The 27,575-nt window shown below is 43.3% G+C and overlaps 1 protein-coding gene across 1 annotated transcript in view; it reads left to right on the top strand.

Moving 5' to 3' along the window:
- The window catches only part of pawr (PRKC, apoptosis, WT1, regulator), a 71,293-nt gene extending 43,987 nt beyond the window's left edge, over window positions 1-27,306 (top strand). The window contains exons 3-7 of the mRNA XM_083935577.1: window positions 5,417-5,542; window positions 13,417-13,451; window positions 17,995-18,124; window positions 21,535-21,639; window positions 24,743-27,306. Coding sequence (XP_083791703.1) covers window positions 5,417-5,542; window positions 13,417-13,451; window positions 17,995-18,124; window positions 21,535-21,639; window positions 24,743-24,829 — 483 coding nt within the window. The 3' untranslated portion in view covers window positions 24,830-27,306. The remainder of the gene's footprint in view (window positions 1-5,416; window positions 5,543-13,416; window positions 13,452-17,994; window positions 18,125-21,534; window positions 21,640-24,742) is intronic.
- The last annotated feature ends 269 nt before the right edge of the window (window positions 27,307-27,575 follow it).

Genomic DNA, 27,575 nt, shown 5'->3' with positions numbered 1-27,575 from the left:
GCTCCCTTGAGGCCAAAATGGCAGCATACTTATGTTACACAGACTGACACAGAACCAAGGTAGAAGACTAAAGAGAAAACACACAACACTAAATGTGTGCATTGTCAAGATTTACCACCATGTACTGTAAGATCTATCACTAAAGTCGGTCCGGTTTCATTCACTCTTTCCATTTTGATTTGAGTCCCAAAATTACACAACAGAGTCTTTGGTGAGGGGGTTTGTTCGGGGACAGAGTCGAGTCAAACAGGGTACAAGACATTCTCAAGAACCAGAGCTTGTATTGGCCTCGAAGCCCAGGGTTGCTTTCTTTAAAACCGTGTGTTTATCAAGTGGAAGCAGTGCACTTTTTTTTCAAACTTTGAACTTGAAGTCTGCTTGACCCTCATTTTCACTCCAATGGTGACTATAATATTTTAATCAGCCCTCAGCCAGACCTCAAAATGAGTTTGTTTTACACGGGGGGTGCAGTAAAAAAAACAAAAAAAAAACAGCTTTTGACAAACATGGGTCTGGCTGTGATTGTTGACCCAGAGATAGCAGCATCAGCATTCCTCTGGATGTGTCAGACGGAGCTGAGGCCTGAGGGCAGGCCGGGCAGACTCAGCAGGGCCGGGCAGAGATCTTTGACTGTCTGGAAAAAGTTGTAATACATGTGTGGGAAGCATCAGTGATCACTTTAAAGTTTGCCAAACTTGTTCTCTGGTCTATATCCTCCACAGTGGGTTGGAACGCAGCAGCAGTTTCGACCAGGCTTTGTGTGTGCGTGTGTGCGTGTGTGTGTTTGTGGGTTGAGAGGACTTACAGCTTCATAGGGGGGTTCACCAAATGGGACTTTACACTCCAATACCACAGACCCCCACAGAAAACCATACGGCCTGTGCTCAGTCCTCTGCTCAGAGACGTTGGGTTTGGCAGGAAGTGTAAAACTAGAGCGGACTGATACATCAGCAGGCTGATTCCATGCTATTACAGAGATATCGGTGTCTTCATGGATGGTAAAATGACCTGTGATTTGCCAAAGTCTCTTGTCACAGGTTGGATTTTATAAAGCCTGAAAGGGAATAAAATAAGGATCTTTATTTGCCACGCCACCAGGGATGGTGGTATTTGCGTTCGGCACATGACGGTACACTGTTGCAGTCACATTAAAACCTATATCAACACAAACACGGTAATAAAGTGCATCCATGCCACATCACAAATCTCACCAACACAACATAGTGCCAAAGAACAGACGGAGACAGTAGACAAGACACAATATACAGAGGGATTACGGCAGTAGACCACATCAAAAGTCCTTAGTTATTAAAACAGAATCAAGAGGAGGTGCAGAGGTCTAGATTTCTCTCAGAACAATTTCTTGCACCACAACGCTAAAAGTATATTGTTTTATTGCCAACTTTTCTATGTTTATTTGATTTTTGACATTTCAAGAATAAGACATCGGGGTTTTCCGTGTCATTTTACTGTAAGGCTAAACCTCCTTTCACATACACTGCATAGCTGAAATGATCTAGGCATTACCTGGAGAATGCAGATGTCCAAATCAGATGGACTGGACAATTAATGGACTTTACGATTGAGTCCATGTGTGCAGCTCATTGTACGGAGAATTCACAGCCAGCGAAAGGGCGTACTAGTAATGTTTCCAACATTTGGCTCGGGCAAAAGTGGAAGAAAACAAACATCCAAGGTTGAAAAAGGCGGGAGATTTACATGAAGACGCCAACGAAAATGTCTAACTAAGAGACAGCGATGATTCAGGAACTTCTGTTGGTTAGGGCCTACCCCAAAAATGTCAGACACATTCAAGAAATGGAGTCACGGCTGTTAATGACCAAATTATGAACCAGCTAATGTTCATGACTGCGGTGTAATCAACGTCATGCCCTGCCTTTCTATAGCTGCACCCAGGCACCAGGAATATCACCTCTAACTCCTTAAGAGCTCTGTTATTATTTCAAATGTCAGTGTAAAAATGTTCCCTTTCACATTAAGTGCAATATTTGCCTCGGGCAGCCCATCATTTCTTGCTTTCTTATATACTGTGTCTAATGCCACACAGTGTACTCGGCTCACTCAAATTACCCCTGTGACAGCATCACTTTGACAGTTCCTTAAAAGGCAAATGCCAGAGTATAAATTTAAAGCACACTGCTGCTGCTGCTGCTGCTGCTGCTGCTGCTGCTGCTGCTGCTGCTGCTGCTGCTGTTGCTGCTGCTGCTGCTGTTGCTGCAGACAAAGGATCAGATGCATGCAGATATTTGCAGCCAGGGGCTTAAGAATAGATGACTGATCGTTTTCCTCCCCAAATAGAGAGTTTCCAACCACAACACACATTCCAATAGACCGTGAAGCTCCACTCCAGATGTAGCATCTTTAAGTCTTCGCGTGCAGTGTGAGGGACATTGGTCTCCAGGCTGGGGTAGACCAGCATACGTGTTTTACTTGTTGTACTAAAGTAAACACTCTTGTGAGGCCCTGACTCTTGGTCCTGCTGTAAACAGGAAGCAGAGAGGATTCTGGAAATGTTGCCGCTTCTTTTCAGCTCACGCTCGTCTTTTTAATCCCTTTGATTTGGCACGTATCATTATCACAGGAATCCATGTTGATCAAGTTATGCGTATATACTCTGGGCAGAATTTGACAGTTTTAACCTAACGTATGGCTCATTAGGGGACAGTAGACAATTCAATATTGAATTCATTTCCAGGATTAATAATCTTGTAATTCAGCACGATTGAAGTGTCTTGTGCACTTTTAACTGATTGTTCTTGCATCATGCATACTCAGTTGTATCAAGGCAGCATGCAGCCAAATTACCAAAGCTGTAGTCAACATTGAGAGTAGCAGACTTTCCAATGACCATTTTAGGAGAAAGATGAAAAACGATGAAGATTGATGCTTAGTGGTGTGTAAACCAGATTTTTATGTGTCACATCGATGCAAATTATTCCTATAAATATTAAATATACACTACATAACATAATTTGTTCTAGTAAAACAATGTGTTCTTCAGAATATGTAAATAGTCTGTTGGCTAAAATGTGCTATCAGTGCAAAGTATGCTTTCATTTTCGAACTTCAGGAGAACGATCTGTCGAAAGTGCCAAATCTGCAAACACTAACTGTTATTGAAGAGCAGTGCTTTGTAAACACTGTTTGTCTCAAGATCTCATTTTAACTCATTTAGTTTTATGATGATTAAATGTGAACACAACATTCACATCAGTCAAAGCATCACTCAGCCATCCCTCCCCACCTTCTTCGCCTGTTTCAAAGGGGCCAAGGTGAAAAACTGGCCATAAAAATACACAGACTCGTTTTTAGAAATTCAGGGGCAAAGACTTCCCTTATATGGTTACACGCAGATCCCCCTCTTCCCACTTTACTTGGAATAGAAGAAAAGCACAGCAATTTGGAATACTAGAGGGCAAGACGGGCTGCATCTCCATCCAAAATAAACTTTAGGATTCCCAATTCCACATTTCAGCTTCAAGTTTGAGCATAGCTGAGCGGTTAGTCACTGCATAATTCACTGTGTTTACACAGACAAACTTCTGTTTAATTTCAGTTTTTTATTTCCAAAACCTCTACCATCTTATTTCCCACATATTGTTAATTGACATATTTAGTCATTATGCTTGTCTTTGTGGTTGTTTTGTGTCTCTTTGTAGTTATTCTGCATCTCTTTTGGATCTTTTTTAATAATTTTGTCCTCATTTTCATTGTTTTGCATCTACTTTTGGTCATTTTTATGTGTCTTTCTGGTCGTTTTGCATCATTTTCCTTTTGTATTAATTGTTAGGTAGTTTGTGGTTGTCGTGTCTATGTTTGTGGCCGTTTAGCATCTCTTTGTTATCGTTACATGTTTGTTTTTCGGGCCCCTGGGCTCGCCCGGTAGGCCTTCTCAGTAAACATCCATAGTTCCCTGTTGGCAGGGAAGTTGGCAACTATAAATTTTCACAAGAAGACATTCCTTGTGTGATTTCAAAAAAAGTGCAATCCAATGCAAGAACACCACAAACTATCGAAACGTCTCTGACATAAACAAGGTTGTATTGATGGCACTGCTTGTTGCTGATGTGGATGCATATAAGAGTTGCAGAGAGAGCGGGCGAGCACTGAGTTACATCAGAAGGAGGGGAGTGTGATCGTTAGGCTCAGAGCGAGAGTCCAGAAGAAAAGGGGCTGGCGTTTTCCCCAAGGACAACTGATAAACAGTTTGGCAGGAAAGGCCTTGCAAATGACTGCATTCCTTGTTAACCTTGTAAGGCTATTTTTACTGCTAAAAGGCCTTTTGAGCGGGCACCTTTTGTTCGCCCTGCAGCATGAAACAGGAAAGACTGGTTTGCATTGTGACCCGCTGGGAGTTTGGCTCCGATCTCTGTCTCTCGTCACGATCCAACCATCCATCCTAATGTTGAGCTGTGTTTACGCAATGAATCTTCACCGCTCCTGACAGATGAACCCAGTAACTCCGCCACACAGTTCACTGTAAAGTAATGCAAATAGGAAGCTGAGGCCGCGCACATATATCATGATAAAGCAAGCTTAAGATAACAAGAAATAAAGTTGGAGGTTTTCCCAGGCAATGTGCAAAATATATGCCTAAATGATGAACGCTAACACCCCATTCCTCTGTTAAAGGGATGTTTGCTCTGCGTGTGTTTGTATTTGTCTTTTATTGTGTTTTCAAGGGACATTCCACTGGTCGAAAATCCCCTCTGACTGTCCCCAGGAGGTGAAAGGCCCTGAAACAGGCCGTCTTCCTGTTGTCTGAGTAGAGAGTCCATCTAGTGTTTGGTAGTGTTTGAGCTGCAGCTCCTCAGGGATTCCTGGAAGTGAATGTGATCATGTCTTAAGAGGATTAAGAGGAGACCCTGGCTATGCTGAGCCAGAGGTCAACATCGCAGTTATGGTGGGAATGACCTCGCAGGTCACCACGCATCTTGTCATGGCCTGAAGTGACCGATTTGCTGTCAACTTTCAGCAGGGACCTGAAGAAACTTGATTTCTAAACACCAGAGTGAGGGATGAGAGAAACCTGATTATCACTGCAAGGCATCTGTTGGAGAAAGCACGTTTCAAATATATCTTTGCTTCAAAATGATCAAAATGGTTTAAGTGTGGGCCTGTTTCACAAAAGTGATTTCCTGGCCCATTTCATGAATAATTGCTGACAAATGTACAAGTCCTGCAGGGCCCCTCACATGCTTATGAATAGGTTGCAAGAACAACATTTGTTTTGATTAGTGAAATGTGTCAAAAACTTCTGTTTTCCTCTTGCTTTAATCTGGTTTCTCCCTGTAACCTGATTTGCCGCGCGCATCTAAACATAGTCTCTGTGACTGCACTCGCTCCACCCAGGGCCGATCTGATCTCATCTATCCTTCTCTTCCTCTTCTCCCAGAGTCTGGATGAGCTGGACGATGACGACGCAGGCGAGAAGAACAGGAGGGAGGAGGAGGAGCTGGTTCAGGCCAACACTTTCCAGAACGAGTCCATGACAGCTGACCCTGCTACCGGCCACTTAATGGTAAGAAATGATATGACGGGAGGAAGGAGGACTCATAATATATTTTCTGTACCTCTATATTTGTCACTAACCATGTGGAAAACAATGGTTGTGTCTCTGAGATGTTAAGGAACATCACACACAGTTGATAAAGAGGTCATTAATAGCCAAAACGTACAACATGACATCCAATACGATGTCTCTGCAGCGGCGCCTGTGTATTCCAGCCTGTTTCATAGACTCGTATGATGTTCTACTTCTTCTCCACACTTTACTCAAGCAGAACATTGAACAGATTGATACATCGGTGCTGCCAAACAGAGGCACTGTTGCTCAGGGAGACACCCAGGGAGCTCAGGACTTGAGTTTGTGTGAAAAGCTGCAGTGATGCAAAACCCAGTGGTGTCTCGGCATTTCATCATTGCTGTGAAATCACTTAAAAGCAAAAAGAAATACCCTAAAATGCTGTTAAGGACACTTGGAGAGATGTATCCTCTTAGGATTAGGACCTTTTGGTTTTTTGGTGGCATCATTTCCTTATTGCTAAAGCAGGTTGATCATACAAAGCAGCTTTTGTTCATGTGGTTTTATAGAGAGATGGACTTTGTAATAGTTTGAGTGTTGGGAGGAATCGTCCATTAATTGATCTGGAAGCTACAAACATTTTCATCAGCAAAGACTTTTATGGAGCCAAATTACCAAATATTCACAAGATCCATCTTTGGATAGATAAAATTATGAATTTGCAGATGTCACCTTGGGCCTTTTCATTGTTTTACAAACTAAATGTGCAATCGATTAAAGGCACAGTATGTAATATCCTGCCGTTAAGGGTCTCTCAATCAAAACAATAACAAAAGATACGGTTTGGTGACGTTGTGAAGTAGCGAGGGGTCATGGGAGTTGTTGCCCTCATTGCAGTCAGCTTCTCCCGGTTAAGATTCCTTCAATTTTCATTGTTCATGAGGTTTTTACGGGGAGCCAAACTGAGCAGAAGAAAGCCATTAAACACTGTTTGGCGGACAAAGGACGTGAGGCAATGTTACTTTGGCGTTACTTTTCACGCCCTTCCAATCTTAACCAATCTCACTACTCATGCCTAGACCTAACCAACCCAGGCAATCGAAGAAAACAAGTGCTAACTGATTAGAGGCAGAGTAGGGCTGGACATGCGTTCGCTGTAGTAGGAAAAATAATGCTCAGCTTGTGTCTCTGAAAACTTAAAATCCATACATTTGATGATTAAAATCCTTCATCCGATTAAAATATGGAGTTAACTAGACTAAGATATAAAAAGTGTGTCTTTTGGCTTAAAACTGGATAATAAGTACATTTATGACACAACACTGACACATGCACAAAGGGGATGTGTTGCCATTGACTGGCGTCCAATGTAACAGAATGATCTTGAATAAAAGGAACTATTATGTGTGTGCGTATATGTATATACATACATATATATATATATACATACAGTATATACATACATACAGTACCTGGTTCTTAACAGTGTGAGACAGTTGATGTCTACATAATGAAGCTTTCAATCTTGGCAAGCAATTTTGTTTATTTGATAAAGGTGAATGCACACAGAAAGAGCCTGCTCTTCCTCTAAATACGTCCAGGAGGCGTCTGTAGAGCGAGGACTAAATCAGTTAGTAAAAAGGGAAACCAAATCACAAATGACATGCTCGTAATCTCATGACGAGTCTCTTTATTTCGTTGAGGGTCGTGTTTCATATTCAGAAGTGAGTGGTTTTAAATATGAAACGTCGCACATGCAGGATATGAAAAGCATCCAGCTGTGTTCTACTACAACTCTACTGTGTTTGTATTTCTGTAAAATGACACTGATTTACATATAAATTGCTATTTGAAGGAAATAAAAGATACTGAGTGACAACTCCTGTTGGGGATGTAGCTAAGAGTTCCAGATGGATCGGCTGTTGCGCATCAGCAGGCTTATTTTGTTTGGGGCTGGAATCGTCTGAGACTGTTTATGCGAGGCGAGGGCTCGTGTATAAAATATGTACACAAACACATATACACAACAGGAAGAACGTGACAGCACCTGCTGAGAAGTGGAAAATAAAAAGCAGAGTAGTTGTCTCTTTATATAAGGTAGACTATGCATAAACAAACAACAAGCATAATCGTTTTCCGCAGCTTCCCCACTCTCCATTTACCGTGAGAGATTCTGTTTAAAACAGAGTAAGTCCATTCATGCCTTCTGAATGTGAAACGCGGAGCAGATGGGGTTATGCAGACACTAACCATTAGAGGTCTCACTGTCACTCATATAAAGCCGACGTTCATATTCTGCTGGGGGTCCTGACATGTGCCAGCGCGCTCATAAAAAGCCCGGCCTGGGAGAAATAAGGAGCCAGTGAGGTCCAACGTGGTCAACGGATTTACTACAGAGCTGTCGGTCTGACATCTGTAAAGATGGAGCATCCCAAAAATGTGCCGCTCCTCTCGGGCCCCATTTATCAACGGGAGACAGGCAATTGTCTGACGCTTTATGATATACAGCGTCCACATGGGCCTCTTAGCTGGTATCAAGATATCTGGACAGAAAGTTTTTTAAAAACAAAGTTCTGTTCAGAGCTGTGAGCCTGTTAACGGTTTCACCAGGTCTCCGAGCCTTTCCCAACCAAAACAAGCAGTAACTCCTCTGTTAGCTGGACAAAATAGAAACTCCGCGACGGATCCTTGGATGTGAAATCACATGTTTTGAGTTAAAATCTCTTTCTGGGGACCTGTGTTCCATTTAGATTTGTGTGACAGGACACATGTATCTGATACGTGCCGACTCAGTGACGGCCGGTGAGAGAGGCCCTCTGCGGGCATGTGGTCCTGGTTATCAGGCCTTACCTCCCTCTGGTATGCAGATCCTACAAGTAAACCCGTTGCAGTGATCCAGCAGTCTGAACCATATGGAACATTCCTGGGGATCATCTGCTTTTAATGTGGCGCCAGGTCCATAACAGAGCGGTTCAGGTGTCTCTCTCACATGGAAAACCACATACAGCTCCAAATCTCCATCCAGCACTTTTAAACAAGCCTCGTTTGCATTTTTAATTAGCACCTTTCAGTCCAAGAATGCGGTGCTGATGCAAAACGTCTTGTCCTAACAGCAGGGACATATTCCGCCCATCACATGGCATTTCCAACCGGGAGCAGCAACCCCTTGTGTTCGCAGCAAACTGAATTTGATCTCGTTGCCTGAAACAATATTTGATCACACACACCTCTGTTGATTCAAGATTTGAAGGATTTCTGTTGTATAAGCCAACTGAACCTCACTAATATTCATCCTTGACAGGGCTGCTACCTGCAAAAAGACTTGAAGTAGTTGGTGAGAAACTAAAGAACATGTTCACAGCAAACCGGGGACACAACACCGCACCAAGGCTTAAGTGATAATCTCAATGTTTACGAGAGGGCAAGCCAACTGCACAGGACTTTGCTCACGTTTCTATGAGGCTAGACTCTTCTTGTTTATACACCAGTGTGTGTGTATTGAGTGTTAAATAAATTCATAATGAAAACAAGAATTGTTTAATGGCTCTGTCTAAAGGCTGCTTGCATGCAGCAGGGATAAGGAGTCAGTCTCCAGTTTGTCTTTTTCTTTTCCCGGTGATTGGCACATTGGGAGATATGGGTGGCTGTGGCAGGGATACAGCCTTGATATATGGGGCATGCTATCTACCAGTTGAGCCCCTGAAGCACCTCGCGCTAGCACGTTTGATGCGTTTCCATTGACACTTAATACAACTGTGGAGCAACGGCAACACATTGTCCTCGTCTCATCCCCAACTCTCCCCGTTGCTGTTGTAGCTGACAGGGAGTCCGCAGACAGGTCTTCCTGCTCTCGCCAGTCCACCTGTTGTGCTAACCTCAGCATCTGTTGCTGTGTCGCGTCTCGTGCTTGATAAATTTGGTTCTCCATTAATCTACATACCATACGTGTATATGAGCTAATTCTGCCTATCACACTATTGAGCCATCCTAAATCACTGCAGGGGAAAGTTGATCACTGCGACAGCCCGACACTTCACTTTATTCAGATTTAAAACATAAAAAGAAGGTGCTGTTGCAGATCGAGTAGCTAGGATTCTTCGCTTTGTAGTGCAGACATTTCATGGGTGAAAGAAAAGCCAAATTAAGAACCTTGGAGAAAAGAGGAAAACAGGGGGAAATGCCTTTGACTAATACACATGCAACAGCTGTACCAGTCACAAACAGGGCAAGAGGTTAACATGACCCCCTGCAGCTGTTTACAGTGTAGTTTGCAGGTTAGACGTGTTTTCGTCTTCAGTCAGTAGATTGATGTCTCAGGTTGGCATTTTAACATCTATTTCTTCAGACGGCGTCAGAGAGTTAGACAGCTAGGTGAGGTTAGCATCTAAACTAAACCAGTGTGTGTGAGAGAACTGAAAAGCATCCCTGCTATAATCATAGATCAGTACATCACAGAAGATACAATGTTAGCCCATAATTATTATTATCATAATTAAATACAGCAATAAGCAACAGTACTTGCTAGTTGCTCTCTTGTGCCAGGGACTTTCCAGGAGCCTAGTTTTGCTGCTTCATGTATTTTGCCCGTCTGCTTCTTCCAAAATGCCAATCATGCAGCCCTATTTGAAGAGCATCTATTTCTCTCTTGAATTTATTGAATGCCTCCAGTAAAATTGTGATCTTAATCAGCTCTGCACAGAGGAATGCTCCGAGCGCTGCACCATTAGTCAGCTGGATGAAAAGCCAAAGATCACCTTTTCATGCAAGAAGATAGCATTCCTTTTAGAGAGCTTTGTATTTAATGAGCTGTTGACATAAATCATAGATCGCATCAAGCCTTAAATGTCAGACCAAGACATTTCAATGTGGCGTGGAGTGTTACACGACAGAACTGCACTTCGAGTAGCAATCTGCTGCAGTTCAGAGATAAAGTACTTGTGGTATTGTCCCTCCGTATTCTGAGCAGCTCTGCAGCCGGGCTTATGGGAGCTGTCAGCACAGCTCGAGCATGATAAATAAAGTTGCACATGCTTGCATCGAGTGCAGTGGAGAAAGTCATACATGAATTACGCTGACCTTGCCTCGCAAATTCAGATCCCAGACAGGAGTGAAACACTGCCAAAAGCTGCAGCATTAATGTGGCAAATTAAGTTTGGGATGTTTTCTGTAAAGAATATGAATTCATTGTCAGATGTATCCTGTAATATCAGGAGTAATGATGGCCCGCAAGCTACTGCATATAATTAGAAACCTGGATTTAATTTATACCAGTCCAAAAAGTCTCTGCTTCTCTTCTTCTAGGGCCTGATTACCGATGTGGCAGCTGATACAGTACTTAGAATCAAAACAAACCTTTTCTTTGTGGATTTTGCACTGACATGACTCTGCAAAGGTCATCAATTATGGAAATAAAAACGGAGAAAAAAGATAAATAGCTTAAAAGTCTTACAAGTTCATTCATTCATTCATCTTCAACCGCTTGTCCCTGTCGGGGTCGCGGGGGCGGGGCTCGAGCTGAAGCTGACATCGGGCGTGAGGCGGGGTCCACCCTTGACAGGACCCCAGTCCATCGCAGGGCACATAGAGATGAACAGAGACAGACAACCATATCAGTCAATTTAGATAAGGAATAAATAAAATAAAACGAACAGCTTAAATCACTGTAAATTTAGTATCAAACCATTTCAGACCAGTTGAATAAAGAATTAATACAAATTAAAAATAGCTCAAGAGCGCTTAAGTATCAGTCATAGAGCACTGTAAGTAGCAGTCAATTGCTGACCATTTAAAGAAAGTTTTCTGCGTTATATGTTCTATAAAAAAGGTTTTCGTATCAGAAAACATACATAATACCATTAATACCAATAGATATCCATACGTCTGTGATGTGACTAATACATTCTTATGGAGGAGATGAAATCCCTCTGCTTTGGATCTAGAGTCACCACTCAGACTCAGACTCAGTATCATATAAGTATCATTCTCGCTCTTTTGTTTTGACTGTGTGCAAATGAGTATCGGCACGGCGTCTGCTGAGCGACCGCTGTGACCTTCCCTCATATTGTTGTTTTGACTCGTCTTTCGACCCCTTTTCACCTTAAGAAAATAATCAATCCATTCTACTGACCCTTGTATAGCACGCCAGTGGACTTTGAATATCCCAAACTTGCTCATGCTGGATCTTACAAAACTGACGTATTCATAATTTGGGGAAATGTGAAACCAGTAAATTGTTTCCTACATATGGTCCGGTTCGCGTAAGGAACAAGCAGATTGCGTTTCCAGGTCAATCGTATATTCAAAGAATCCTGTTGGCTTTTACAAACTACACTAGACTGAGAAGGCAGGAGAGTAAACACACATTTACATATAGACAGCATTTTTTATTCCTGCACTGTGATCTGTATTGACTGGTGGCTCTGTTAGCGGTTTACAACTGCTTTGAAAACTTCAAATGTTTTATACGAGCCCCTGATCTTTCTTACTCTTTTTCTGTATTGTCTTTACGCTGCAATTTCCCAGCTTGGGATCATTAAAGTTTTTCTATTCTATTCTATCATATACAGTACAAAGCAAAAGTTTGGACACACCTTCTCATTCAGTGAGTTTCCTTTCTGCTTGTAGCGGCTCACTTCACTGCCAGCGTTTATCACTGTAGGTAATAAAGCAACTAGGGATAAGTACCTCATACAACCACACTCGCAAAAAATCCATGCTATCCCTTTAATATAACCCTTAAATTACACCATCTTTAACCCCGGTATGCACAGTGCAGTTCTACTCCTCTAAAAGTCTCCGACAAACCAGCCCCGTGGTTAAAGTCCCACTTTGTTTCAAACTGAATGTGTTTAGGCCAAGTCTGAAATTAGAGTTCAGTCCACGTGTAGAGTAGCAGCAGCTGTCTGCCTTCAACTAAATTCATGATAAGACAGTTTGTGGAAAAGATTGAACATCTATAGAACTGGCAGCTGTGGGATTACACCAAATCCTAGAAAATGTCAGTTTCTAGAACAAATTTCATCAAAGTGCGCTTAAATCCAGGTGTTGCTTGACCCAGGTCTGATGCGCAGATGATGTATTATTTAGTGTATGACCTGCTGCTGCCTCTCACCGTCCTCCATCCTACTAAATCTATCCAGGCTTGAGCCAGGGAAGAGATGAGAGTCGGGATTTCATCCACAGGTAATGGATGATATGCCAGCGAGAGAGGCTGCTGCATGCTAAGTGTTGGGCACAACGTTTCCTCTCGCTCTGACTGATAGATTGTAGCAGAGCCAAGGCCCCTCCGTCAAACCCGGGACCCTTCACTGCACAAGACCGTAGGAAAGAGGAGATGCGTATTCATCTCACACACCTCATTTTTTTTGTTGAGGGAAAACGCTGTTTAACTGAAGGCGATTTTACTGGAGCATCACCGCTGTATACATCTAAACAACCTTTGGATCATACAATAATGGGAAAAGAAGATAAACACGCACCTCCGTGTTGCAAAACAAGATTGCCTTCCATAACTGGGGGCTATAGGACCCCTGTTGAACTATTAAATGGAACAAAGCTCATCTATATATCAGCACAGCAGCTGCGATTCGCAAACGTTCATACACAACCTGAAGGCGTTTTGTTAATGCTGCTCCTGATAAATTTCTCTTATCCCGTAGATGGATTTTATTTTTCCGTATTTGGGGAACCAAAGGCACCCAAGGCAGATTAACACAACAAACGATACCTAGAAACTCATTCTGATATCGACCGCTTTTCTGCACTTACTGTACTACTTGAAATTATATACTTGAAATAATATATTTTAAATCTTTACACCCTTGAGTTATTGTTTGTGAACTGACAGTGATTCTTTCCTTCTTCTGTTTTAGGAAACCCCCAGATCTGGGAGCGGTCGCCACAAGAGGTGAGTCTCATTTCATTATCCTGACACTGAGAGCGGAGCTTATCTGCTCCAGCATCACTGGTAATGTGTGAAGAGAAGCAACAGAGGCCGGGATGAGAAACATCACTTTGAGTCATTAGTTACAACAACAGATTCCCTCAGATATTGGTCCCAGGGCTGGTCCTGGTGCGTCGTTGTTGTTGTTTTTCCCCTATTCCCCCTTTTCCGTGCTTCTGTGATGACTGTTTTGAACAGTAGATGACAGGACGCCGTGTGGGCCTTGGACTCTTTGTTCAGACCGTCACTTCACTGCCACAGCTCGCAGGGGGGTGTTGAAAGTAAATCGTTTGCTTTGAATGGTTTGAAATTTAAAACGTGTGGTTCGTCTCGGTCAAGATTGCTTCGGAAGATTGCATTTAATAAAGGCCTTTCAGATATTTTCAAACAACCTCCAGAAAGGATTGATGTTTGGACCTCCTCATGGGCCAGGCGTGTTTTCCTTTCCACTTTCTGCCAGTTGTGGCAAAAAGCACAAAATAAATGTTCCTGAATTTGCTTCCATTATAACTTCAATACAAATTAAATAGGAGGGACCAAACTCTTGAAGAAAATGACTCTTTTTGATTAATGCAACCTTTTACACAATCAAGATTAAAAGCAGTGAAGTCCTTTGAGAACATCTGTTTGTGTCCAGTGTGTTTTTGCTTTATTTGCAACCAAATTGTGAACTGGTGTCCAACCCTAACAGCCAAGTTCACCAGCTGACATTCAATCTGGCCGTGTAATTATGGCCGCTGCTCTCATCAGTCGGCCCGGCTGCACTTGGACGCTCCGCAGTTCTGCAATGGATAACCCCGCCAGGTGGGCCGGGCAGCACAAGATGTCTGATAGAGCAACTTGATACGTGTCTCCCTTCTAATTTACTCTCAACACTCTGCCGTCTCAGTCACTTTATCTTTTTTCCCCTGTCTAGATTCAAGTCGTTCCTCTGCACAGTGTGATCCTGCTCTCCTCAAAAACTCCTTTTGCAATGTTACAAACTCATGTAGTATTTAATATTGGGGAGTTGAACATGTCTGATGGAACTTAAAGGGGAACAAATTAAGAATTCCAATAAGCGCATTTTACAACTGGGATTGAGGAGTAATAACCCAACTTGACCGCTCTCGGACATTCAGATGAATTTCTGACATGTAAGCCAGGCCTTCGCCAGACTCTCGCACAGTTGAAGCAGAGCTACAAGTTGATTCTTTATGGCCATTGTCTTTTTTCATACTTCACCTGAGCCAAGTGGAAAACAGAGCGTCTGAGAGTCCCATGACACCGTGTCAGAGAGAGACTGGAAATTAAATAAAGTTGCTAAAAGCTGACACTGGTGTTTGCCGTCTGTTAGCTCTTCAGGGTACAGCGCGTGTCATGTTACATGGTGTCAGAGAGGTGATTATTACTGTGAACCGTTGGCAGAAAACAAACTTGTACCTACCTCCGAGCTTTTAAACAAATCTCAAATGTCAACTGCAAGAATGCTTGGCACAGAGTGTTAAAGGGCAGGAGGGACACTAAAGCCTCATTTTCACTGAGCGGTCCAGATGAATTCAGTTAGTTACACATAAGAATAGTTATTTTATGTTTATTCGAATGTTCAATTGTTCTGTTCTGTTCTGTTTTTTCGTTACTCCTCTGTTGAGGTAACTAGCACTCTGATCCGATACTTATAGGTGGAGCTAGAAACACTGCAGTCCGCGATTGGTGCAGACGTCCCTCTGCATAGAGACCTAGATGAAGCAGAGAGCAATGAAAAGGTTTCTCAGCTCATTCCTCAGCGCCTGGCGGTCCACCGCTCTTACTGCCATTGAGATAAAAGAGGAGTGACTGGCGTTGATCAGCTGCCATTGCGAGTCCACAACTATACATTTGTCGTCATTTTGTGCAAAGCTACAGGTAGATATCACTGATTACCTCTTGAAACTACCAGCTCGAAACCACTCTGAATGGAGTTCGTCTTGATGTTCTCTTGCTATTTGGGGGAATGGCATGTAGGCGGGATGTTAATCAGATGGCTGAGTACTGTATGTTGTGGTTTTCTCAGTAGTTCCGATAAATTGACACTCGAGTTTGTGAGAGACGTTGTGATACCTGTGACCGCTGCCGTCTGTGCTCTCTCCGTCCCACCTGCTGAGGCTCCTGAGAGTGTGTGATGGGCTCAGCCTCGCTCTCCCCCAGACCTCACGCTGCAGGGTGCTAATTGGCCACTGTGTGGTATTTAGTATCGAGGCCATGGCTGTTTAGGCTTAGCTTCGATACCCGCTGAGCACCCTAGAGCTTGTGTTTGTGTGTGTGTTTGTGTGTGTGTGTGTTAGTTAGTGTGTGTGTGTGTGTGTGTGTGTGTGTCTGTGTGTCTGTGTGTCTGTGTGTGTGTGTGTGTGCGTGTGTGCACGACCAGGGATATACCTCTTGAAACAAGATGACATGCTTGGATGTAGATGCACATGGCATGTCATTGCTTTGGCTCCTTTCCGGCCTCATGGCGAGGGGACGTATTGGCTGTCACGGTGTGTAATGTATACGTGTGTGTACGTGCACAAGATTTTTGCATGTGTGCTTGTGTCGATAAAGAAAAAAGTAGCCTTGAAGAGGTTACAGTGAGAGAGACAAATATAATGCACGATTTTGGCGTAGGCGAGTGCCAAGGAGACTGTTTCAAGGACTCGCTCTTGATCAAAAATAAAGGGCTGCAATATAAGGGTCTCTCTAAGGATGAGCGAAAAATAAGCTGTTGGTTGTGTAAAAGTAAAAAATACTGCCTCTGCTTTTGTATGACAAATGGCACAGTAGCCTCAATGGAGGAAAGACGAATAGCTGAACCTCAGAAAGAGGAGTCAGAATTTTGTTAACATCGTAGGGCTCGCGTCTAAGGATGTCGGGATTAATCACGTTTTTCATAACCGCGGTTATAAAATTGTCACGCTTTCATTTCATCTCATCTTATCTCATCTTTAACCACTTATCAGGGGTCGGGTCACGGGGGCAGAAGCTCCAGCAGGGGACCCCAAACTTCCCTTTCCCGGGCCACATTAACCAGCTCTAACTGGGGGATCCTGAGGCGTTCCCAGGCCAGTGTGGAGATCTAATCTCTCCACCTGGTCCTGGGTCTTCCCCGAGGCCTCCTCCAAGCTGGACGTGCCTGGAACACCTCCCTAGGGAGGCTAGCAGCTACAATATCTATGATTTCCTGATTCCTGATGGATGCCCCCGTGAAAACGAAACTCACAAAAGTCTAAAAGTGAGGGTCTAACATCTAATTATCCACCTCTTGATGCTTCAATCAAGGTAAAAAAAAAAAAAAAAAAACACCGAACTAGCGAATGTAACATTACTAAGTTTGACCACAAAAGTTTCAGCTGGGCTGTCTGATTATTTCACCTGCCAATGGTTTCACAACTGAATTTCCAGAATTGTGGCAGACTAATGGGTAGGGCTCTAAACATTAGACGCTTACCGTATAACCACAGCTCCCACTGTTCGATTCTGACTGTCGCATGTCCTCCCCCTCTTTTTCACCCCGTCTTTCTGGTCTGTCTGTACACTGTCAGTAAACTCTAACAATGCCAAAGAGAGAAAAAAATATAGACATATTTTCTATATTGTGACAGTTTTAAGCACATTGCCCACTACCGTGTCTCCGATCTCAGACTTAAAAGTACATTATGAAGCTGTCTAATAATGGGAACGTCATATTTGGCAGATCCTGAAAAGAGTGCAGATGGTACAAAGGAGTTTATATTTGTCCCTCTTCTTGGCGGGAGCTTTCCTGTCTGTTTCAGCTGTAGAAATATGCAGACAGCTCCCTTCACACAAGTCAGTGAAGCCTACAGACGCACACAGAATAATGTGTTTCCCAGGGAGATTTTATAAACCTGACACCATCTGTTCCCACCGGGAGTGATTGTAGGCAGGTGAAAGGCGCAGAGACGGCAACTTAATCCAAGTTTCCTCGTCAATAGTTGTTGAAATAAAGTCAGCAAGAAAATAAACCGTGCATGAATATTCTTTCCCCGCTGCCCCAGAGTCCGTCTCTAAGGAGGAGATAAGGTTAATGTTCTGCTCCAGCTGCATACGAAACCTTTTTTTAAAGAACAGTGATGCACAGTGTCATTCTTGAGCCAATTTGAATTTGTAATATGTAAATTGTTTCTTAATCAGAATCCCTCGCGCATTAAAGTTGCAAACCCTTTATGGCCTTTTTTTCCATTAGTGGAATAAAAGACAGAGGGATGTTAATAATGCAGGCCTAATTGAAAGGGCACACAGAAGATATTCCCACCTGTTCTTTTGATGATGGATGTGTCATCCCATTGAAGTCTAATAATGTGGCCATGATTCATACCTTCAAACAGCCTCAGTGTGAATGCAGTATTGCACAGTGGAAATCGACACATAATTCGCCGTCCTTCGATGTTGCGTGTCATGTGGAGAATATTGTCGGAGGTATTCGAGTTGCATTCGATATTGTAGTCATGTTTTATGTGTGTGTGTGTGTGTGTGTGTGTGTGTTTGTAAACAGCTCTGCAGGGCCGGGATCCGAGGAAGAGGTCGGTGGGAACAGCAGACAACGACACAACCGTCACGGCAGAGACGGCGGGGCTGCAGCACCACCAGGGACTTTGGAGAAAAGGATGGAGGAGCTGGAGAAGGTACGTCTTCACTGCTGACTGCTAATCACTACTGGCATTAGCTAACACTCCACCAAATCACAAGCCAGTTAAATGATTGCCCTGTTCACGCCGGATTTTCATTGTCTTTATATTTCACAATTCTTGTTTCCTGTCACATCGTTGCTCTGATCTCAACATTTTCAGCCGCACCCAAAGGCAGATTCATTTCACGTAGAAATAGATTAATAAAGAGACAGAGAAGAAACAGTTGTTACCCAAACTCCTGGGCACTTACAGTAGGTGCTTGGGTTTCAGTTTTTAAAACACTCTTGCGGCAGTGATAGAGGCAGGGATATTTAGTCTTGCACACGACCCCAATCACTATATAAATGTAAAATCAAAGAGGAAGTGTCTGCTCTATGATCGACATGCTATCACTACCAAATCCTATCAACTTGTTAATGCTCCCCGGGTTCTGGGAGGGTCCACCCACAACTTTTTGGGCCGACTGAAAGCTTCTATCAGCCGCTCTTTGTTTCAATGAAATTTCCGTTTCTGTGTGGCTGGAAAGCGCAGCTCAGCACTGTCACAAATCCTCCTCAGTGTTGTCGAAGCGATGACCTTTTACGGTGCAGATATGTCTTTCCCTCCCACACGGTTCCTATCAGACACTCAACCCCTCACTGCGGAAACTCAACTCTGAATCAAATGTCGCTCGGGTGGCTTTCAGAAAAAGTGTTTTTAAAGTAAGCGCTGCTTTGACCTCCGTGACTTCGGTGTGTGGTATTTCTCTCAGTTAGCACCAGCAACACTTTGAAAATCCCATTTCACACACTTGTTTTTGTGCGCAGTGTTTCTACAGGCGGAGGTGTGTATGCCCAGGGTCTGTTCATTTGAGATTGCAGTCAGGGAAACCTCTGAGACTTTAGCCTCCAACTTATCCTTAGATATTACTAAAAGAAACCCTCAAATGCACAGAAATGTACAGTAGTAGAAACAGTAGTAGTAGAAACAAGCACAGCTAAGGTGATTATAATAGCAGCAGGAAGCGTCATGCAGGACCACGGCAGCAGGCACCACCACCATCAGCTGAGACCTGCGAGACGACAAAGCACAAACAACTCCGGGGAAGAGGTTGAATTAGTAACACGCATTGATGAGACATGAATGATGCAGACAGAGAGGAGAGAAGCTCAGAGTATGTTTTATACCTCCCACTGTACCTGTCTGATTGGTTTCTATGGAAACAGTTTATGGTTTTAACACGAACCACAGCTTGAAAACGTGTGCATGTGAAAACCTCTGTGCGTACAAAGAGCCTCAGTTAAGACTAATATATTTATTTCACTGTAGTTGTCAGAAGAGGCGGACAGGAGCAGGCTGGCTTTTAACCAAGTACGATTTGAACGAAGCACAAAAGCACTATAATGAGAGGAACTCTGAATGCATTGTTCACTGACAATCTGCTCCTTTGATTATTACAGATTGCTTGTTTTGAAGAATATGTTGAATTTGGAAATAGAAAATTATATATCTGATTGAAACGAAAGTCAAAGCTTTTTTATCGACTTTAGTGTTAACGCCATTTTTTAAAACCAGATGCTTTTGAAAGTAAAAATGTGCCGTCGATAAAGAAGTCGTGGCAACAGATTAATGCTCTCCATTGTTGAATACAGCTGTTTGTAGTTGTGGGTTTGGCACATCCGAAGCTTTCTAAGGCTCGACGGTATTAAGGTTAAAGGAAACACAAACCTTTTCATTTTACAGGTCAACTGCACACCGAAATGTGTTCCTGAAAACATTTAAAGCGAGAAATATGCGATCGAGGGCTGCACGGTGGTGTAGTGGTTAGCACTGTAGCCTCACAGCGAGAAGGTTCTAGGTTCGCATCCCGGCCTGGGCCTTTCTGTGTGGAGTTTGCATGTTCTCCCCGTGTCTGCGTGGGTTTTCTCCGGGTTCTCCGGTTTCCTCCCACAGTCCAAAGACATGCACGTGTTAGGTTCATTGATGACTCTACAAATTGCCCGTAGGTGTGAGTGGTGGTCTGTCTCTGTTCATCTCTATGTGCCCTGCGACAGACTGGCGTCCTGTCCAGGGTGGACCCCGCCTCAGGATGTCGGCTGGGATTGGCTCAAACCCCCCGCGACCCGACCCCGGGATAAGCGGTTGAAGATGAATGAATGAATGAATAAATATGCGATTGAGTCTCAGAATCTTGATTCATATTTGATCAGAGTTGCCCAGTCATTCCGTGTTTATGCTAATTCACTACACAGTCAACTCGCCGGGCGAGTATCCATCATGCCAGCGGCAGCTGGAGCTCCCGCTCTCCGTTGAAAATCTGTGAACTTCATATACTGAATAGGTGGATCCCCACAGTGACAGTGGCTTTAATTCACATCCCATCCAGTTTAACTGCTCTGTGCCGCAGCAGATGGCGGAAAATTTGGTATCAAAGTGAAAAGCAAAAGCACCTGTGTGGCAATATTTAGGATGTAAACCTAATACTTATAGACCTTTTTAATGGGATTCCATTGCTAGGCAACAGCCTTGGTCCTTGTTAACTTCCCGTCAGTTGCTGTCATTCACATTCACTGCAACAGGAAATAAACTTGGACACATTTAGATTGTTTATGTTTATAACTTTGAAAAGGTTTATAGCAGGGGTGTCAAACTCAGGCCCGTGGGCCAAATCTGGTCCGCGGTGTTTTTATATTTGGCCCGCAAGATCATATCAAGGTTCTATGAGAGCTGGCCCGCGAGTATAAAGCACATACACGTCTACTTTTCTGTTAACAAACATGAGCATCCATGCTACCAGTCTCTGCAGACAAACTTAACCAATCTGTAAACGTTGTGCAGCAGGTTCCTTTTCAAAAAAATAACTGTGATAGCACAATGGTTGAAGTGTTTTTAATGGCTTTCGCTGTCACTGCGAGGGAAAAATCGTGCATCTGTTTTTGTGCATAATCAACAAGATTGCTTTGTATATTATTCTGTTAGATACAGTTCGTCTTATCACTTAAAAAGTTAAAATGACAGGTAATAGATTAGAACGGAATTTTAAGAGCCTGTTAAAAAGACGGTCACAATACCCACTGTTCCAGACACATGCATTTTCACTAAAACCGTACTATTAAAGACTATTTTTTGGCAGTTTTCCAAGCCTTTAATATAAAGGACAGAAAGGAAATGGAGAGACAGAGTGAGAGAGAGATGCAGCAAAGGGCTGCAGGTCGGAGTCGAACCCACAACACTTCTTCTTCAGTCAAGTTTATCTTGAGTTTTTTTGACTTTCATGCAGCAATCAAAGCTTGCTCCAGTGCGAGTGTTTATGGATCTGGCAAAAATCATTTCTAATAAAACTGAAGTAATTACAGTTTTTACTCCCTGTTTTTCCAATCCTTATACTTCATGTCATAATGTTGCTGACTGGTGTGTGTTTGCAGGAGCTGGCCAGAGAGCGTCAGGAGATGGACAGGTTGCTGAAAGCCCACCAGGACAAAGACGACCTCATCGGGAAGCTGAAGGAGGAAATTGACTTGCTTAACAGAGTGAGTCCAGCCTCGGTGATTTTCTGCTCTGACGTTTGCTATTTTGAGCGTTCCTTTGTGCTTTCATGTGTGGGCGGCTCGAGTGGGCCGTAAATCATCAACTGGCATTTTAGCGGAGTTGTGTGTAATAGCTGTTTGTTTGTCTACTATAATTATCTTTTGGTCCATTAGGATTTGGACTCCAACAAACCTTTATTTTTTGGATTTACACACTTACAAGATGACACATTTGTATGTGCAGTCTTCACCAGTAGTTTGATGACATTTGAGCCTTAAAAGTTTCGGCTCCCCAGTGCTGCAGGTAACATTGTCTCGTTGATTTATCGACCTAAGACCCATTTGCTGCCTTGTGAATAAGAATTTCAAACATGATTGTTTGAGTCAAGCGAATTAAAAGAGACTTCTTCTTTTTGTCAGCTTTAATTTGAGGGTATTTTCAGACAAACACTGTTGTGGCCATCCTCCCAGAGGGTTCGGACGGATCGTTTTGTTGAATAAAGCAAAAAAAAAAAGATCAATAAATAAGAGTCAAGTCTTCAACTTTCTGCTTTATTTTGATTTACTCTCATGCAGTGTGTTTACAGCAGTGATCCAGCATTCAGAGCACTCTAAATCCCTCCAATTAAAACACTCAGAGTGCATTTGAACCTTGCGCTAAAGTAGGCCAAACTAAACGATCACCAAATCACAACCTCGCCATCTTCACCCAACCAGTGTGGTATTGTCAATCTACCTCGGGTGTTACGAACAAGATTACAATCACAAAAAAATGGCTTTATTTCACAGCTGCCAGCCAGCCACCATTTGTATCTGAAATTGACTTCATGTGCTGGATTCACCCTCAGAAATCTGGGTCATAATCCAGCTAACTGTGAATACATGTGCACTTGCAGGTTCTGGGCTTTAGGACTTGTTGCCGTGACTACAGCTTTGAAACCAGGTTTGAAGAACTGGAAAATCCTCCAAAACTAAACATCACCAGGGATATTACCAGAGATCTTGTAACCATCACACTGGGAGAATCACCCACTGACGTGAACCCGCTAGCAGGGGTCATGCGTGTTTTTAAGTTTGGTTTGGCCTCCCAGGTCGGGGTCCTGTTACCCCCTCACAGTGCGGTCAGGGTTAGAAAGGTGGGGGGACGCTTCTGTACGCTGATGTCTCTTTATATTCAGCCGTCAAAGTGAAACCCCCCCGAACCCTCTCAACCCTCCTGAATGTCAACAATCCCTCCTCAACTAGCAGCGTTTGCCCGTGTTTCTGGGTCAAAGAGGCTGGACGGCAAAACACAGATGTGGTTTTGCCTCTCTGAAGGGAAACGTAGCGGGAGGGGACGCATCTCAAAGACTTTCATGTCTCAAATTTTCGGAGAGAAGAGAACTTTGCTCTTCCCTGCGGAGCCAATCAAATCTAAACAAGAGATCAAGCTCTGCCCACAAACACAGCAGTAAGTGATGTGTACACGCTCAGCAACTAGTCGAATGAATGTTGCTCGGTCATTATCTTGACGCGGTAGTCGTCATAATACACACTAAGAGTGCAGCATTGCGGGAGGCATCGCGCTGATAGCATCACACGCCCTGGTCATAAGAGACAGCCTTTATATAAGGACGGTCAACGTGGCGATAGCCATCAGGAACGTCCCTGAGAGAGGCTCCCCAAAGGCCTGATGGGAAATGAGGAGATAACGGCTGATCCAGTCTGCCGTCTCCGTGCGGAGGAAGATTGAACCCTCAGTGACTGTAGAAGTTTATTTGGGAGAGAAAGGGAAGATAAAGCTCAGCTGCTGGACTTATATCTTCCTCCTGATCCGCTTTGAAGAGCCAAATCCTGTCTTGTAGAGAACTCAGATCCTGTTACACACAAACGTCTGTGTTATTGAAGCTGATGAGTTCTAAGTAATAAAGTTGTGAACAGGTAACTTTAGGGCAGTGGATAAGGCTGTGAACCCAACATGGACATATTTTTAAGACGATATGGTCGACTTGTTGGCAAACGTGCTTCTCTCATCGTGGAGGCAAGCGACACAAACACTTGGTAATTAATTAATACATTTTAAGTGTGAGGTTTTCCTTTTTATTGCCTCTTTCACACGTTGTTATTGCAAATCCAGATTAAAACAACAGTGGTTTGGTCTGAAACTCATCTTTCTATCACTCTACCTTTGCAGCAGAGACCACATGCCGTGTGGAAACTTTCTGACCTCCTCAGTTTGACTTTTCAAATCCCTCTTAAATGCAGCCGAGCTCACTCTGATGGAAGCAAACGAAAATGAGGAGCGTCACTTTGATGAAACGGTGCTGTGGCAACTGAGAGCCTTTTCTCATTTGCAACTAATTGGAGCTGTTAATGTCTAATTTGTTGTTATCAGGGCAGCCTGGCTGGAGGAGGAAACCTGGCAGCAAGGCACTCACTTTAACTCTCAGGCTAACGCAGTGTGTTTACATGCAGTTTAAGAGCCAGATTATATTCAGGTTAAGGGCATACTCTGGTTCCTTGTAAACGCCGTACCCCGGTTAAAAGACCTAGATAACTCCTTTAGTAACCTGGGTACTCATGCATATAAACATCTTACCCGGAGTACTATCGGGTTTCGTGTCTGCGCATGCTCTGGGGGTCATAACTCCCCACTCGGCGTTAGTGATTTCTGAACCGGAAATGGAATAAACCAGGAAGCAAAAGCGGCGAAAACAATGTGAAAAAAAACAACAATAATAGAGCATTACCTTTAAACTGAGGGAGGACTTCGCCATGGCAAGTAACATCACTACCACGAAGACTCGTTTCTGTCATAATTCTGTCAAAAAGTTGCCCACTTGTGATATTGACAAAGGTGAACCGGGAAAAAAGCTGTATTCAGACCAGCTGTATGTTGGCGGAGCACCCCCCTACTGTACCGGAGGTCGAATTGCTCCCGTCATTTTCTCATTCAACCCCTGCTCATGTGTACATGGGGCCATTTTTGGGGTTACTAACGTGCATGTAAACAGACTGACACTAACCTTGGAGGTGTAGCACCAGGGTTGTGAATATTGTGTATACATCTGTCCAGAGAGTGCTAACCCCTGACCCCTGAGTTGTCTGTTTCGCCCTTTTTCCCCAGGACCTGGATGACATTGAAGACGAGAATGAGCAACTGAAACAGGAGAACAAGACTCTGCTGAAAGTGGTGGGTCAGCTGACGAGGTAGAACCTGACACAGGCGGCGATGAGCGGAGCGTCCCTGTCATCTCCTTCCTCCTGACCTCCCGCCCTGGATCAAGTCCAGCAGCACGGCCTTTAATCTGTTTGATTCTGTCTCTTTGTGTTAGAGGATGAAACTGTAAAGTAGTCGACTTCAGAGCCGCCTCGCAGCCTTAAACACATCCCCCCCGAGGAGGATTTATTCTTTTTGTTGTGAAAGCCGAGGGAAACTAGGGGCCCACGTCCCGACAGTCTCGTGGGGGATCGTCCCGTCATCGTATACATATTTAATGTAAATGTATTGTATATAGGCCATTTAGATTGTTCATTTTTGGGGATTTTTGATAAGGTCTTAAAAAGCAAAAGTAAAATGAATGTATGTGCTGCACAAACAAGCGCACACAAAGTCTTTTAAAACTTGTTTAGAGGTTAAAAATCAACCTTCTGTGCATGCAGTAGTCACCCAGGTGAATTTAAGTAAGACCTGCAGTGTTGCAATGTTTGAATTAAGTGCAGTTTCATCAGTGAACTTGCAACGACGGAGCTTCTGTTGTGGAACTCTTGGACCAAATCCAACATAATTACTGCTACAGAACCACCTGCTACAGAGGGCCTAGTGCATCGTGACTTGCAATACGTGACGTGTTTTTTTTTTTGACCAATTCTTAAAGGAAAAAAATTGTCGAAGCCAGAGGCCGGTTGCACAAAACACCTTAAGCTAAGATTGTCCTTCAAGTCTGAGTTAAGTTGCACAAACCACCCTTAAGTATTCTCCTTAAGGTTTCCTTCAAATGTTCACTTAAGCGTTTAAGGTTTTCTCCTTATCTTGGTTTTATAAATTAAGGAATCTCTTTAAGTTGTTGCACAAATGACCTTAGCAGCCAAAGTAAGCGCCCTGGAATCTATCTTAAACACAACATGGCCGATAAGTGAAGACAATGAATGCTTCCCTTAGGATGTATGGGTATTGTGGTACCGTACTTCATTTTAAATATTCTGCTTTTAATGCATTTATTTTTATCAGACACCAAAAGCGTGTTATCCTATTTAACAGTTTGAAATGGTGACTGGAAACAGACACTCACAGTCACAATAAAAGGTGACAGGATAGGTTCAAGTGTCAAATACACCACGCTCTACTTCACACCACACACTGTATGGGCTGTAGCTGCTGCAGTAGTTGGCCAATCACATGTCGTCTCATTATTCGCGGGGAGAGCGACAACGGAGAATCAACCTCAATGAACAATCATCAGAAAACCAAAAATGAACAGGGGAAAGCAAAAAGGACTCGTAGAAAGCACTGCATAGAACTGTTCTGTTTATGAAATTTTTAAAAATATCGTCAAGAAATAGTAAATTTTAGCCGTGTGTGTTGACCAGAGTTTGAATTAAAGGTTGAAGAGTGCAACCCATAACTGCTTCCCTTCCAACCTCCCTTCACTGAAATGACCAGAGGCTGCAGGTGAAAGTCGCTGTAGCACTTTTCTCTAACCATCTAAACGGTGTCAAAGTGATCCAGTAAAGGGCCGTGTGGCTGCAGGTTTTCATTCCAACCAATCAAAAACACACCTGGTCCAACAAATCAACTGTGTGAAGACAGTTCAGATGATTGAGTAAGTAGAGTCAGGTGTGTTCTTGCTTGGTTAGAATGAAAACCTGCAGCCACACGGCCCTTTACTGGATCAGTTTGACACCCCTGATCCAAACCTTTAAGGGGTTCTATGTAACACCATTACATAAGGAGAAATCAAGCCTTAAGTGTCATATTTAAGGAGAAAACTTAAGGTGCTTTGTGCCTTCATTAATGAACATTAGTGCCCGATTTTTTTTTCTTCCCATCATTTCTTGTCACATTCGAAGTCCGACAGGACATCTCCACACCTGAACAAAGACGTCTGTACTTTTAATAATTCCAATTTGAATGACGGAGCTGACACAAGCAAGACTTTATACGAATTACGTGCTTTACGCATTTCAATGTTAACGTCGGAGCATTATACCTGTCCTTAGGGTGAAACCCTCGCCTTTAAAAAAAAATACATAAATAAATAAATTAAAAAAAACGCTGTAAATCGTTTACAAGTTATGTCTTTGCGATATTCCATAGATGCTCGGCCGCTCCGTTTACGGCATCTAAGATGTGCGGAGTGAGCTACAGTGCATTTTTCTTTTTGTATGATAACCAAATGAACTGAAGGAACATACTATTTGAAATGCATCTCTTTTTGTTTACTCAAGGGAACAGGTTTGGCTGGTAGGGGCATTTTACTTTCTGTATTTTAGATCCTTTAACTCCGCTGAGGATCCGCTCTGTGCAAAATAACGTGTAGGTTTTAAATGGGTCCATAGGTAGCTCTGCTTTCACGTACATTCACATATCCTGGGGGGTAGAGATCAGCCCCTCGCAGACAGACGTCACACATCCATCTCTCTTTCCTTTACATTATGCATGTACAGAAGATCATTTAATAAAACTTTGATTATCTCTCTCCTCAGTCCACTCGCCTGTGTTCATTAGGACTAATTTGATGGGATGATACCACGGCACGGAGTCGGTAATGCAATGTGACGGTGGCGGGGGGCTCAGTTCCTCCCGTCTAGACTCACGCATTCACGATGATGCAACACGCCAGTCATAGCTGCAGAAAGGCAGCCATCCTGGGACAAGAGACCTCCATCCACTGTATGCTATTGAAATCCTTAAATTCCCTCACCTGGTGACACGGCGGGGAGGGACTAATGTCAACTAA

This window comes from Echiichthys vipera (genome assembly GCF_963691815.1).
Source record: "Echiichthys vipera genome assembly, chromosome: 20".
In the NCBI taxonomy this organism is placed as follows: domain Eukaryota; kingdom Metazoa; phylum Chordata; class Actinopteri; order Perciformes; family Trachinidae; genus Echiichthys; species Echiichthys vipera.
Note: the sequence above shows the minus strand (reverse complement) of the source record. Positions and strands in the feature narration are given on the sequence as shown.